This window comes from Carlito syrichta, unplaced genomic scaffold (assembly GCF_000164805.1).
Source record: "Carlito syrichta isolate Samal-C Ts95f unplaced genomic scaffold, Tarsius_syrichta-2.0.1 Scaffold153844, whole genome shotgun sequence".
Classification (NCBI taxonomy): Eukaryota; Metazoa; Chordata; class Mammalia; order Primates; family Tarsiidae; genus Carlito; species Carlito syrichta.
Window position 1 is genome coordinate 1 of NW_007097940.1, and position 15,393 is coordinate 15,393.

The window sequence follows — 15,393 nt, forward strand, 5'->3', positions numbered from 1 at the left end:
CGGCCGAGGGTCGGGGCCCTGGCCGGGTTCTGGGGCGCCCAGCCCACGGGAAGAGCAGGGCGCGTGGGTGGGGGAGGGGCCGCCGTGGGAGACGTGGGAGGTCCCGTGGGCGCCGATGGGGGCGGCCTGGCGGGGTGCTGGCGATGCTGCTGGGTCTCCGTCAGAAGGGAGATCCCCTGGCTTCGGCCCTGCTGCCCCGTCCCTGCTTCCCGTGGGGCCGGGGGACACGGCAGCGGCAGGCCTGGCGAGGGGCAGACTTGACCGCGCACGGCGAGTCCAGGGCCACTGGGGGACGTCGGCCAAGGACATCTGGTGGGTGGTGGGGCCTCGGGGTGGACACTGGGAGGGCCTCCCAGCTCCGCCACTGGCTCCTCACTGCGGCCTCAGGTGAGCCCCTTGACCTCCCAGAATGGACTCACTTGCCAAACAGGGCTCGTGATGTCCGCCTCTGAGACAAGGCCCAGCCACAAAGCATCAGCCCAGCAGGAACTCGGTCAATGCTGGACACAGGCAGGGCATGAGGCCGCGGGGGGGGGGGCATTAGGAGGCGGGGCTGCTGGGAGATGAGAGTGCTGATAACAACGGGCTTGAAGCACACGGGGAAGCCACCCCCAGGCCAGCGTGGTGCTCAGGGCTCACACGCAACAGAGGCTACGACCTCTGCCCTGGGTCACACTTAGAAGCAGAGGAGGAGCCGGGCTCGGTGGCTCAGCCTGTCATCCCGCGCCTTTGGGAGGCTGAGGTGAGTGGATTGCCTGCACAGGTTCGAGATCCGCCTAGGCAGTGAGACCTCATCTCTACAATAAATCAAAAAAATCAACTGGGCATGGTAGCACATGCCTGTAATTCCAGCTACTTGGAAGGCTGAGGCGGAAGGATCGCTGGAGCCTAGCAAGTCAAGGCTGTGGTGGCCGGGAGCGGCCACTGCACTCCTGTCTGGGCGACGGAGTGATTCTCCAACTTGAAAAAAGAAGCAGAGGAGGGGCTGGGGCCCCAGACGTCAGACGCCGAAGCCCAGGCTGCGTCCGCTGCTTGAGCAGCAGGGCGGGCTGCAGAGGGCCTCTCGGACTGCCCCAAGTCCCCCTCGGAGACACGGCCACCACGCGGCAGGCCTGGGCGGCCCAGGAGCCTGCACCGGCAGCAGCACCTGCAGAGGCACCAGCCGGGTACGCGACACATGCCCATCGCGAGCCAGTCCACCAGGCGCCTGCTCTGGGCGAGTCCTGCTCTCGGCGCTGGGGATGCAGTCGTAAGCAGGGGCACAAACCCCGACCCTGAGAGCTTACGTTCCGGTGGGAGAGAGAAAACCCGAGGAAACACAGCGTGTCTGTGGGCGATACACGCGGAGACGGCAAGGCGGGAAGGGGAAGGGAGGAAGGCAGGGCAGGGTGCACAGGGGCTGCCACATCAGCAGGGAGGCTCGGGAGGCCGTGGCGAGCGCCCTTCCTCACCCCAACCGGGGGAGGGGCATGGGGGGCGACGGCCAAGGTCCCCGGCAGAGGGAGCCCCGCAGATCTGAGCACAGCCAGGAGTCGAGGGGAGGCGGGTGGCGAGAGTGGCAGGGGCGGAGGCCGGAGGTGGGAGGCTGACCGGGCAGGGCCAGCCTCTGGGGGCATGGGAAGATTTTGGAAGGGATGCCGCCTCCGCGTTCCTAGAGGACAGCTGGCTGCTGAGAAGGGACATGACGGGGAGCCGCGGGGATGGGGAGGAAGGGTCCAGGCGCCAGCACACGGCCCAGGGCGGGGGTGGGGAGGCGGGAGGGGCCGACCTCGATGCGTTCTGAGGGTGGCACCGATGTGCTGGGCGTGGGGGGAGACAGCACTTGAGAAGAATGTGTCACCTGGGCAGGGACAGGATGTCACTGTCTGCAGTGGAGATCTGGAAGGTGTCACCGGAACAGCGTGGTAGAAAGGCTGGGAGGTGACTTCTGGACATGTTAAGATGGGGTGCTGATGGCAGACGGATGCCTGAGCCGGGACCCAGGGCAGGGGGTCAGGTCAAGAGACAAGCCTCGGGGGCTGTCGCTGCATAGATGGTATGGAGAGCCAGTGGCCTGGCTGAGTCCCCAAGGGAGGGAGGGACAGAAGTGGACCCAGCACTGAGCGTGGGGCCCTCCCAGGCTGAGGTGGGAGCTGGAGCCCCGGGATTTAGGGCACAAATGCCGGGTCTTGGGAGCAGTGACGGGGCTCAGGGAGGGCGTGGCCAAGCTCAGTGAAGTCAAGGAGCTGGTAGAGCTGTGCCCTGGCAAACACTGGTGACGAGTGGGCTTTGTGGTGGAGACAAAGCCTGTTTGCAGAGAGTGGTACAGATAAACTTCAGGAAGTTTCACTGTTGAGGGGACGAGACGGGGCAGGAGCTGGAGGGGGTCATGAGGCTTCAGGATGACGGAAGTTACAGCGTGTCGTGTGCTGAAAAAGTGCCGTCGTCGGTGTGACAGGCAAGATTGGGCCCGGGCTAATGGAGCCTTGCCAGCTAGCGCCTACTGGGATAGGGGAAGGTGTGGCCCGGGACGGGGTGCCAGTGGTCAAGGCAGATGGCAGAGCTGAGTGAGAGCCTGGATGGGTCCTTTCTGTATAGGGGAAAAGACAAACCAGGAACCAGTCAGCACCGGTCACAACCCACCCAAGGGAAGCCACCCACCACTCCGCAGAGGGAAGCCCTGCACTGGAGGCAGGGGCGATGACCCACACCTTGGCCAGACTGAGGGGCACGGCAGGGTTTCGAACTCAAAGCCAAGGGCTTGGAAGGAGAAACCCAGGGAAGGCTGCTTGCAGGCGGGCCCTGTTCTCAGTCAGAAGGCTGGAGGGCGATTCTGGTTCCAAACAAAACACTGGCCAACCTCTTCCCTTAACGCTCTTTCCTTCTCTGTTGAAGGAGCCGTGGCAAGGCGCCCAGGGGACCACCAAGCCCACAGAACCATCGGCTGCCTCCCAAGGATGCTTTCCAGAGCTGCTCCATCTCGGGCTACGGCCACTCCTGGAGAGGCACCAACTCCTGAGGACCACCTGGCTGTGGGAGCACAGCCTTGGGGACAGTAACTGCCTGGTGCCGAGGTGGGAGCCCCGGGATTTAGGGCAAGTTGCAGCCCTGTCCCCATGTCTAAAAGTTTGACACGGGCTTCGTGTCCTTTTCTGTTTTGGATGTGGAACGCAAATTGCTACTGTCAGTTGATGGGATACTCTACGGTGGATAAGCTTGTATAATTAATTTATATAGGTTGAGCCATATTTAATATCCTGAATCTCAGGGTAGATTTGTCTTGTCTCTTACAAAGCATTACGTGTACTCACTTTCAGCACCCGGGTGGGCGGGGCCCGGCTCTCCTCTGCCTGCTGGAAGGGGCCTCCCCTTCTTCCGGGGCTCCGTTCACTCAGGTAGAAATGAGGCTCTCGCCATCTTGATGACCCTTCCATGAAAATGCCACCTGCTGTGGACAGTAGCTCCCCATGGTCTGGAGAAGTGGCCAGAGCCGCCAAAGTCCCCTCGGCCAGGAGCGGAGCCCCTCACTGTCCCAGAACCCTCCCCTCTCTATTCCAGGGCAGGCCGCAGCTGAGCTGATGGGGCTACAACGTGACTGTCCCATGGGCAGGGCCGGTGCCCAGAGGGAACCTTGAGTTAGAAATGCCAGGCAGGGAAACAAAACCCCTCTCAATAAACCACTTCAGTTCAAGAGCAGCTGCTCTCCTGGGTCTCTTTCCCTGTCTCGGGGAGAAAGCCTTTTCAGGGAATGAAGTGCAAGCCTCCTGTTTCACAGAAAGGGACCCAAGGCCGGGGAGCTGGGTCTGCAGACAGGAGATCCCCGAGTCCAGCCCTCTTCCCAGGATGCCACACCGATTCTTTCTGTGAGAAGAAATCCAAGCCCCGAGTTGGGGAATCAAAAGAAACATCTAGAACCTGACTGTCGACCACTTGTCACTGCAGATCCAGCAGCCCTGGCCTCACAAGCTCGGATGCAAGAGCCTCTACCATGAGCTCAGGCCTAAGTGAGGAGCAGGGGGCTGTGGGCACGCCAGCCCTGGAGAAAACACCCGGGGCGTGGCCTCCGTCACCAGCTGGGGAGCCCAGATGCCTCTCGGGCCCACTGTCCTTGCCTGCAAATGGGGATCTCATCCTTCCTGCCCTCACGGGGATCATGAGGCTCAAGAAAAACTACAACTTGCTGTTTTTTATTTTTTTGAGTTGGAGTCTCACTCAGTCGCCTAGGCTGGAGTGTAGTGGCACACTCCCGGTCACCACAGCTTCAACCTGCTAAGCTCTGGTGATCCTTCCGCCTCAGCCTTCCAAGTAGCTGAAACCACAGGCACGCACCACCATGCCTGGCTGATTTTTTGATTTATTGTAGAGATGAGGTCTCGCCAAATTGCCCAGGCTGGTCTCGAACCCATGGGCTCAGGCAATCCTTTCACCTCAGCCTCCCAAAGTGCTGGGACTACAGGTGTGAGCCACCATGCCCAGCCCAACTTGCAGTTTTTGAGGCCTTTGATTAATGTTTCCCCTTGATGGAAACCCTAACCCAAATATCCAGATGGCTCTTGCCTCCTGGCCCGAACTCGTAGCAGCGAGGGCAGGACCTGTCAGCACTTCTGCTTAGTGCTGTCCCTCCCAGGTAGCTTTAGTTCCCTGCCTGGACCATACTTGAGTGGTGACACTAACGGAGAAGTCCCCGAGATCACTGGATATTTGGGTGAGGAGAGGAGCGCACAAGGGTCTGCCTGGCTGCCTTGGTGCTCGGTGCACACCGCTGCCCGCGGAAGACACAGGGCTTTGCCCAAACCTTTCCACACAAGACCAGCAAGCAGGGAAGCCACGTCACCTCCCACTCCCTTAAAACGCCTTCTCCAGCCACACCTGGGGTTGCTTCACTATGATTTATGGGAAGCAGGAGACAGCGACAAGCATGACCCTGTGTGGCCAGCCCTGTGTGGGTAGAAGATGGATATGTGCCGGCTCACCATGTCATTCTCTCTACTTTTAGATATCATTGAAATTTTAATTTTAAAAAGTGGAAGAAAACAGTGCCTTGCAAGAAAAAAGGTAATTCTGCAAATTAATATATTCACTAGGGGATTGGAAAGGGAAAGCTGGGAGTACACCGAGCGCGCAGGCAAGGCATCCTGGCGGCGTTTCCCCAAGGGCTCAAGCTGCGACGCAGCTCCACAGCCCCAGCCAAGCCCTTCCGAAGGAAGTTACAGCAAACCCTGCCCCTGTCCCATGGAACTCATCCCCTCGGGCTGACTCACGTGTCCAGTCTATGATCTAATGGCCTTTCCTATTTGGAGGACGAGCGGGGCAAGCAGAGACAGGAAGCTGGTTTCCTTGAGGCCTCACGTGGTTACCCGTGGCCAACAGACACTAGAAGGTTTTATTAGCTGAAATGTCAACCCACACACAGATCAGGCGCCCCGCCCCTGAGCTCCCTCGGGGCTCTTCCACCCTGGCAGTGCATCAGTGAGTCTAGGTCAAACGCAAACACTCTGAAGTGGAGATGTGGTAAAAGCAAAACGAAAGCCACCGAGTGGTGCCGGCTGGTGCCATCCAAGGCCTCATGTTCCCCATTCCCCATCACAAGGCCATCACTCCGGTATGTGAGGGACAAGGACCCTTGCAACTGTACCAGTAAAGTCTCTGCTCTAACTGGCTACCGGTGCCATTGTTTTCTGACACAGCCTGGCCAGCAGCCCTGCCATCTGCAGAAGGGAGTTCACTCCTTCTGCTACTTTCATATGCGTGTATCCGATTTCCTGAAAAACAAACCACATTTAAATTTGGTGAATAAATGAGTTTTTTAAAAATCTGAACTAATGGTTTGGTCAAAAGCAGTCCAATAAACACAAATCCCAGCTGAATACAATGCATTATGTTTAAGTACAAGTTTAGTTTGTTTCCTAAAAGGATGCTGATTATTTCTTTGAAAGATACTGTTAAGAAAATGAAAAAACGACAACAACAACAAAAAAACACCAGGCTGGAGGAAAACATTTACAAAAATTGTATCTAGGGCCAAGCTCGGTGGCTCAGTCTGTAATCCCAGCACTCTGGGAGATCGAGGTGAGTGGACTGCCTGAGCCCACAGGTTCAAGACCAGCGTGGGCAACTTGGCGGGACCTAGTCTCTATAATAAATAAAAAAATTAGCCAGATGTGGTGGCACACGCCTGTGGTTCCAGCTACTTGGAAGGCTGGAAAGATCACCTGAGCCCAGTAGGTCAAGGCTGTGGTGGCTGTCAGCATGCCACCGTACTCCAGCCTGGGTGACAGTGAGACACCAACTCATTAAAAAAAAAAAAGTATCTGAGTTGGGCGTGGTGGCTCATGCCCGTAAATCCCAGCACTTTGGGAGGTGAAGGCGAGAGGATTACCTGAGCCCAGGGGTTCGAGACCAGACCGGACAACTTGGTGAGATCTCGTCTCTACAATAAATCAAAAAATTAGCCAGATGTGGTAGTGCACACCTGTGGTTCCAGCTACTTGGAAGGCTGAGGTGGAAGGATCACCTGAGCCCTGTAGGTCAAGGCTGCGGTAGCCAAGAGCGTGCAGTGCACTCCAGCTTGGGCAACAATTGAGATTCTGACTTAAAAATAAATAAAAATGTATGAATATCTGATAATATTTGATAAAGGATTTATATCTAGAATATATAAAGAATTCTCTTTTTTTTTTTGAGTTGGAGTCTCACTCTGTCGCCCAGACTGGAGTGTAGTGGCCGCTCCCGGCCACTGCAGCCTCAACCTGCTGGGCTCCAGTGATCCTTCAGCCTCAGCCTTCTAAGTAGCTGGAACTACAGGCATGCGCTACCACGCCCAGCTGATTTTTGATTTATTGTACAGATGAGGTCTCGCCAAGTTGCCGAGGCAGGTCTCGAACCCGTGGGCTCAGGCAATCCACTCACCTCAGCCTCCCAAAGGCGCGGGATTACAGGCTGAGCCACCAAGTCCGGCTAATTTTTTGATTTATTGTAGAGATGAGGTCTCGTCAAGTAGCCCAGGCGGATCTCGAACCCGCAGGCTCAGGCAATTCACTCACCTCAGCCTCCCAAAGCGTGGGATTACAGGCTGAGCCACTGAGCCCGGCCTATAAAGAATTCTTAAAACTCAATAATTAAAAAGCCACAATTTAGAAATGGGTAGATTGGAACAGATGTTTCATCAAAGATAACTACAAATGGCAAATAAGCACATGAAAAAATGTTTAAGATCATTAGGTATGCACAATAAAGCCACATCCAGACTAAAACACCTACTAGAATGACTTTAAAAAGCCCAGCTGAACACTCCTCATGCACCTGGGATATGGGCTCTCTGGAATGATGGTGAGAACACAAAACACTACAGCTACTTTTGAAACCAGTGTGGCAGTTTCCTCTAAAGTTAAACATACACTTTCCATTTGACCAAGCAATCTCACCCCTGGGAATTTACCCAAGAAAACGAGAACTTATGTTCACTTTCACACTAATTCTCATATGCAAATATTTACAGCGGCTTTATTCAGTCACCAAGATCTGCAAACCCACGTCTTTCTGGTGAACACAGAAGCAGACTGTGGTATGTGCACATAATGGAATACTACTCAAGTGATAAAAAGGCGAAGTTCTGCATGATTCCATTTATATGATATTCTGGAAAACAGAAACTAGATTGGTGGCTTCCAGGTGTCAGGGGAAGAGCTGACTTCTAAGGGGCGCATGGATTTTTCTGGGGTGACAGAGTGTATCTAGACTGTGGTGGTGTTTATGTGACTGAATGCTTTTGTCAACAGAATGTACCCGAAAGGATGAATCTTACTCTGTGTAAATTAAGCCTCAGTTAATCTGACTTTAAGTACTAATGAATCGATAAGGGAACCTCTAACAAAGAGAGTCATCCCAAGGGACACTCAGGTCACTGACTGGCAGAACTGGGCGAAACAAACTCAGGCCTAAGGACAATCAGCAGCCCTGATATAGTTTGGATATCTCCGAATCTCACGTTGAAATCTGATCTCCAATGTTGGAGACAGGGCCCAATGGGAGGTGTCTGGGTCACAGGGTAGATCCCTCACGAGTGGCTTACTGCTGTCCTCACAGTTACGAGTTCTCTCCGAGTTCCCTCAAGAATTGGTTATTTAAAAGAGCCTGGCCCCATACCCCTTGCTGCTTCTCTGGTCATATGATCTTGGCACGGGCTCCCTTCCCCTTCCATCATGAGTGGCAATAGCACTGGCCAGAGACCCTCGCCAGAAACAGATGCTAGCACCAGGGATCGTACACAGCCTGCAGAACCATGAGCCAAATGAACCTCTTTTCTTTATAAATTACTCCGCCTCAGGTATTCCTTTATATAATGCAGGCAGGCTGAGATGTGCCCTACCTCCTCTTGCTGTCTGGGAACACTTACTTCCTGAGCACCTTCTGGCGCCAGGGCTTGGAGCAAAACAAAGACAACAGTGCCATGGCCCGTGTTCTTGAGCCTGAAGCACTTCTACCCTCACTGACCTTGATAAACTCCAGTTTCAAGTATTCCGCCATTTGGAAAGTTTTACACACTCGAAAGACGTTGCCGATGACATCTTCTGGTGAGTAGCCCAGATGCCACAGGTGAGCAAGAATCTAGACAAAAGAAGATACATGAGGCGTTTTAACTTTTTTTTTTTTGAGTTGAGTCTCACTCCATCGCCCAGGCTAGAGTGCAGTGGCACGCTCACAGCTACCCCAGAGTCGACCCGCTGGGCTCCAGCGATCCTTCCGCCTCAGCCTTCCAAGTAGCCGGAACTATAGGCACATGCTACCAGTCCTGGCTAACTTTTTGATTTACTGTAGACATGAGGTCTTGCCAAGTTGCCCAGGCTGGTCTCTGAACTTGTGGGCTCAGGCAATCCTCTCACCTTGGCCTCCCAAAGTGCTGGGATTACAGGCTTGAGTCACCGCACCCAGCAAAGCTGTTTTACTCTTTAAACTACAAGAAACCGGTCGGGCATGGGGGCAGGGAAGTTTTGTGTTGAAAATCTGAAGACTTCTTTCAGGCCCACTCAGTGACCAGCCTGTGGGTTTCCCTGCCTTACACTCTAGTTTCACACTAGGCGCAGCCTTGCCCTGACCCAGTCAGCTTCGGACCTAGTTTATTGAGAGGGCCAAGGGAACGAAACCTATGATCAGACTAATAACCTTAAGTCACATCATTGTTACTTATTTGACTTGAGGTCACCCAAACCCCAGTCATGCCTGCTGGAATCTGCTCACAGGACTAGGCCCTACAATCAGGTTAGAATCCTTCTGGTTCTTCCTCTCTTGGCTGACTGGGACTGCTGGGTCCCAGAATGCCCGCTGCCATGTTTCTCAGGAGAATGGAGGGGGACCCCTTCCTGCTACCAGGGGGAAGATGGCTTCACTGGAAAAGGAGTTAGGCTAGTCTTTCCTCATGACCTAGGTTTACAAATTTATCTTATGGATGATACAATTGTAGTAGAAAGACAGCATTTTAAATTCCAGGTCTATTGCTTTTAATGGTGTGATTTAGGACACAGACTTCTGCCTTTCTGAATCAGTTTTCTCATCTGTAAAGAAGGTCCAACTCCTAGTGTGTTGTTTTTGTTTTTGAGTTGGAGTCTCACTCTATCACCCATGCTGGAGTGCAGTGGCATGCTCACAGCCACTGCAATCTTGACCTACTGGGCTCAGGAGATCCTTCTGCCACAGCCTTCCAAGTAGCTGGAACTACAGGCACATGCCACCATGCCCGGCTAATTTTTTTAAAATTTATTACAGAGATGAGGTCTCGTCAAGTTGCCCAGGCTGGTCCCGAACCTCTGGACTCAGCCTTGAGCTACCACACCTGGCCCCTAGTGTGATTTTAAGAATTAAGTAGAGTGGCTGGGCTTGGTGGCTCAGCCTGTTATCCCAGTGCTTTGGGAGGCCGAGGTGAGTGGATTGCCTGAGCCCACGGGTTCGAGACCTGCCTGGGCAACTTGGCAAGACCTTGTCTCTACAATAAATAAATTTTAAAAGACTAGCCAGGCGTGGTAGCGTGCCTGTAGTTCCGGCTACTTGGAAGGCTAAGGCAGAAGGATCGCCAGAACCCAGGAGGTCGAGGCTGCGGTGGCCAGGAGCGTAACACTGCACTCTAGTCTGGGTGACTGAGTGAGACTTCAACTCAAAAAAAAAAAAAAATTCAGTAGAGTGATGTAAATAAAGTCCTAGTAACAGGTGCGGGGGGTGTGTGTGTGTGGAGGACAGGGCGGCTCTTCATATCCTGCCCAAGCGAAGGCTGTTCCTGAAGAGGAAAGGGGGAAGGAGGCCAACCTTGTAGGCTTCATCGATGTTGGCGTTCACACAGTGCTGGATCATCTCCTTCACCAGCAGGGGGTGAGGCTCGTCACAGACCTGGCCAATGGAAAAGAAAGGCGGGTCAGAAGCCAGGAGAGACATCTGACAAGGAAGCCCCAGTGGACCGACTTCTCAACTCGCTGATTTCATTGAATTCTCCAGCAACCTGAACGAGGTGTGAGACTGGACCTCTCATCACCAAATAGAAAAGCTTCCATGATTAAAAATTTCTCAAACACAAGATGAATGAACAACAAAGCACTCAGGGGCTAGTAAAGAACATTTGCTCAGGGGCAACTTTAAAGTCACCATGAGCCACCTGTCTTGGGTCACCTGGGGTGTTTTGCCCAGAACCACTTGGAACCCACTTAAGAAGTAGGAAGTCAGTTGGGCCAACTCCCCCCGTCCTCCAAAGTGGGAATCAGCTAGCTTTCCCTGCAAAGGGCCACCCAGCCCTAGCATGATACCCTCTAGGAGTCCAGCAGGCGGGTGGTGGTGTGGGGGCCCAGCCCTTCCTGAGCACCCTCACTGGTCTTAGGTTCTGCCCCTGGAGCAACATCGGCTTCTAAACCTTTCCAATGAAAACCTTCCACCAGGCCGGGCTCAGTAGCTCAGCCTGTAATCCCAGCACTTTGGGAGGCTGAGGCGAGTGGATTGCCTGAGCCCGCAGGTTTGAGACCTGCCTGGGCAACTTGGCGAGACCTCGTTATCTACAATGAATCAAAAATTAGCTGGGCGTGGTGGCATGCGCCTATAGTTCCAGCTACTAGGAAGGCTGAGGCGGAAGCATCGCTGGAGCCCGGCAGGTTGAGGCTGAGGTGGCCAGGAGCATGCCACAGCACTCTAGCCTGGGCAACAGAGTGAGGCTCCAACTCAAAAACAAAAAAAAAACATTCCACCGTCTCCAGGAGGTACCTATGCCTGCCCTTGTCTTGTCCTCCCAGCTGCACCATGGTTTCCAGAGGCCTTAGCACCTGCTCCAGGACAAAACAGGACCTGAACTGTCACTACCAGGTAGTGGCAGCCTTCCCTTTCCTAAGTGCTCCTGGAAATACGTTCATTGCGAAGGTCTACACAGATGTTTTTAATACAGCAGCTTCCCTTACCCATAAACCTAGTAAGAAAGAGCTAGGCTGAAAGCTTGGATAGCCCTACCCAATTTCTACTCCAAAATAAGGGAGAAATGAGTCTCCAAAATGGCATTCAGATCTTGAGTTGTCAGGATGTAGTAGCAGTTTTCTACAGAACCCAAAAGAAAAATGTCTTGTTGATGTGAACAAGCAAGAGCCCTTCCCAGCCTGACTCCGGAAGGACAGCGCCCACCCTCGAGGGGCAGGACGTGGCGAGCATCATCACGCTGCAGAAGACCCCCGGGGGCTAGAGGGAACGTGCGGGGCTCCCTCCGCTTCGTGCCCTCTCATGGCAGGTGACCTTGGCAGCCACTGAGCCCGCTTCCTTACCCACAAGGTGCTGATGAGAACGCCTCTGTGCCAGGACGTGTGGGCACCAGATGAGATGGGCGTGGCAGCAGCCAGCCCCAGGCCTGGTGCATCGGCAACCGGCCTCGCCCACACACAGGTGGCATTCCAAAGTCCCTGCCACCTCTCCAGAACGAAGCAAAAGGGCAACAGGGGGACAAGCGGGGCCAAGCGAGCTCCCAGCACTCAGCTCCTGCAGGCGGGCCCAGTGCCCAGCCCTGGGACCGGAGGCGAGCACCCAGCCACCCACTAGCACCGCCCACTTCCGCCTCACCAGCCCCAGCAGGGAGACGGCGCCAGCTTTTGTACCTTGAACACATTCTCACTGTTAATGAAGCCGAATCCCGAGAAAGTGGACTGCAGGTTGTTCAGTGCCTGGGGGGAAACCAAGGCAAGTCAGGTGACTTTGACATCTCTGCTCTTTCCTCTCTTCTGGGGGTCTGAGGGGGCAACCCACGTCCCAGCAGGGTGCTGGGTCCGTGTCCCCACTTGATTCCACTCTGTTCAGGACTCCATTCTGTGCAGCTGTCACTCCCCGCTTCCACATGTAACGTGTGCCAGGCCCAGGAGGCCCACAGACCTGCCTCATGTCTCCCTGGGCTGTGAAGATGATGGCTTCCAGGCCGTCGTCAGCGCACAGCACTTTCTCCTTCTCAATGACACTCATCAGCCTGGCAAGGATCTGGGCGTCGGTCAATTTTGTGTAGCGGAGAACTGCACACCGGGACTGAATGGGCTCTGGACAGAGACGGGAAGGCAGTGAGGCACACCTGCAGAGGCTGGCAGCACCCTGCTAGCTCTCTGGCTCCGAGGATGTAGCTACACCGTCCACATGGTCCAGCCACGCTTCTGGCCAGCAGGTGTTCAAGAGAGACTTGGGGAAAACAGGGCCAAATGTCAAAGTATCAACCAATAAGCAACGACAGAGGCCTTATGCCACACTGCCCAGGATGACCTTGACTAGTTGCCTTCCAGAAGGGGACATGATCCTTCAGGACAGACACATCCATGTGTTGCAAGCCCCTAGATGCACCAGTCTGGGCCCAGGGAGAAGACTCTAGAATTGTGGTGCGCGTTGGACACCAGGTCCTTCTGGGCAGCTGACAATTCAGTCAGGCTAGGATTGACACCCAGTCTCTCTTTTTTTTTTTGAGTTGGAGTCTCACTCTGTCGCCCAGACTGGAGTGCAGTGGCCGCTTCCGGCCACCGCAGCCTCGACCTGCTGGGCTCCGGCGATCCTTCCGCCTCAGCCCTCCAAGTAGCTGGAACTACAGGCGCGCGCTACCACGCCCGGCTAATTTTTTGATTTGTTGTAGAGATGAGGTCTCGTCAAGTTGCCCAGGCGGGTCTTGAACCCCCGGGCTCAGGCAATCCACTCACCTCGGCCTCCCAAAGTGCTGGGATTACAGGCTGAGCCACCGAGCCCAGCCGACACCCAGTCTCTCTAAAATCCCACGAGAGATTCCAGTCTGCAGCTGGGACTAAGACCCACTAGACAGACCTGTGCAGTCTGGAACTCTCCTTCACCCTGGCTTTAAACCACTACAATAGTTTCTCCATGACATTCTGGCCCCACTTTGGCCCTCTGAGCCTTCCTCTGTGCTGCTGCCACAGTGGCACTCCTGAAAATATTCCCACCTGTCAACTCTTCCTGCAAAGGCAACCCTTTCTACGGTTCCCTACCAATAACTCTCAACACAGCCCAGACCATTCTCCTACTCTGTAAAAGCTCCTGAAAACCCCGTCCTTTCCTCCCCTCCTAAGCCGTGTACTGTAGCCTCGCTCCCCTGGAATATGCCAGCTCCGCCCTCTTCTGGTGGTCTCTTCCCAGAGGACGTCCTCCTTCCAGTTTCCTCCCCTTTAATCACACCCATCTTTCAGAGCTCCTCTCAAACCCACCTCCTCACATAGCAGGCCTGGATCACCCCAGGCTAAAGCAGCCTCTCTCCCTTGGTCTCACAAATTTCAAAGAACACATATTTCTACTAATCTATCTGTAGAAAATAAGCCAGTTGCCAGGCTCGGTGGCTCAGCCTGTAATCCCGCGCTTTGGGAGGCCGAGGTGAGTGAACTGCCTGAGCCTGTGGGTTCGAGACCCGCCTGGGCAACTTGGCGAGACTTCATCTCTACAATAAATCAAAAAAGTTAGCCGGGTGTGATAGCGCCTATAGTTCCAGCTACTTGGAAGGCTAAGGTGGAAGGTTCAGCGGAGCCCAGCAGGTTGAGGTTGCAGTGGCCGGGAGCGGCCACTGGACTCCAGTCTGGGTGACAGAGTGAGACTCCAACTCAAAGGAAAAAAAAGAAAATAAGCCAGTCACCTCTCCAAGCACAGGAGATGCAGCAGATGAACACTAGGACAAGCTCTGTCCCATTCAGGGCATGGCTCACCATTTCAGGAAAAGGCACAGTACAATGAGACTGGACCTGAGAGGTTACAGATCCAGCTCTGGGAGCCCAGGCCAGAGAACAACTCAGCCTGGGGAGCCTGACTTTACAGCAGAGCTGAGTTCTAGCTGGGTCTTTACAGCTGAGGTTTTCCAGGCTGGAAAGGGAGAAGGAATAGCACATTCCAAGGCTAGAGTGAGAAAAGAGCACAATGCAAGACACGACGAGGCTGCCGGGCACAGAATGAGGGGACATGAGGCCGTGGGCAGATAAGACTCTGCGTGCGAGGCTGGGGGCAGGCATGGCTGTGCAGACCACAGGAGACTACCGCAGGGTTCAGCAGGGGAGTAGCAGGGTCAGACTTGATCTCAGATGACCCTGGCAGCTCCCCAGTGACTGCGGTACAAGAGAGGCCCAGGGAACCCTGCACCCGTCAAGGGGAGAGGGGCCGAAGCCGCAGACCTGGGTGAGAAGAGCAGGATGAGGGCTCAAGAGGCCACGGGAGTGGATGATCTCAGACGGCCTGTGGTGAGGGTTGGCTGTGGAGGAGCACACAAGCCGGGCTCAGATGACTCAGGGCTCACTGGTTTGGGGAGGCGCCCCTCCATCGGGGCATGAGCTCCTGGAAGGCGGGACCAAGTCCCAGACAGACTTGCAGCTGAGCAACATGAGAAGTTTCTTTCAGTAGGTTTCTCTCTTTTGAGCAGTACTAAAAGCTTAATTTGTAGAATTTAAATAAGTGTCAGAATCAGGCAGTCAGAGCCTTCCTCAAAGAAGGTATACTGCTCTCTTGTGCTCTCTTAGCTGGTGTGGCTCTAGGAGGCAGAGCTTCAAAATCAACTCTGCAGCAACCGGATCATGAACTGTCTCCTCTGAAGCAAAGAGATACGTTTCTATTAGATTTTGTTTACATGTTGGCTATATCCTTTTAGAAAATAAAAATAGGCCGGGTTCGATGGCTCAGCCTGTAATCCCAGCACTTTGGGAGGCCTAGGCGAGTGGATGGCCTGAGTCTGTGGGTTCGAGACCAGCCCAGGCAACTTGGCAAGACCTTGTCTGTACAATAAATCAAAACTAGCCAGGTGTGGTAGCACGCGCCTGTAGTTCCGGCTACTGGGAAGGCTGAGGTGAAAGGATGGCTGGAGCTCGAGCAGTTCAACGCTAGGATGGCTGTGAGCATGCCATTGCACTCCAGTGTGAGCGACAGAGTGAGACTCCAACTCAAAAAAAA

General features: G+C 54.4%; 1 protein-coding gene and 1 long non-coding RNA gene across 4 annotated transcripts in view; one reads left to right on the forward strand and one right to left on the reverse strand.

Annotated features, from left to right (window-relative positions):
* Nucleotides 1-2,890: 2,890 nt before the first annotated feature.
* Nucleotides 2,891-3,675, forward strand: LOC103252221. The gene is made up of 2 exons (XR_503773.1): nt 2,891-3,053; nt 3,590-3,675. It is a non-coding gene; the product is annotated as an uncharacterized LOC103252221 (long non-coding RNA).
* A 1,633-nt stretch (nt 3,676-5,308) lies between these two features.
* RFC2 (replication factor C subunit 2) overlaps nt 5,309-15,393 on the reverse strand; it is a 25,147-nt gene continuing 15,062 nt past the window's right edge. For all 3 annotated transcript variants that reach the window (XM_021708994.1, XM_008050843.1, XM_021708995.1), the window contains 5 exons: nt 12,358-12,515; nt 12,087-12,152; nt 10,276-10,356; nt 8,473-8,586; nt 5,309-5,741 (listed from right to left, as the gene is read on the reverse strand). In XM_021708994.1, coding sequence (XP_021564669.1) covers nt 5,631-5,741; nt 8,473-8,586; nt 10,276-10,356; nt 12,087-12,152; nt 12,358-12,515 — 530 coding nt within the window. In that variant the 3' untranslated portion in view covers nt 5,309-5,630. The remainder of the gene's footprint in view (nt 5,742-8,472; nt 8,587-10,275; nt 10,357-12,086; nt 12,153-12,357; nt 12,516-15,393) is intronic.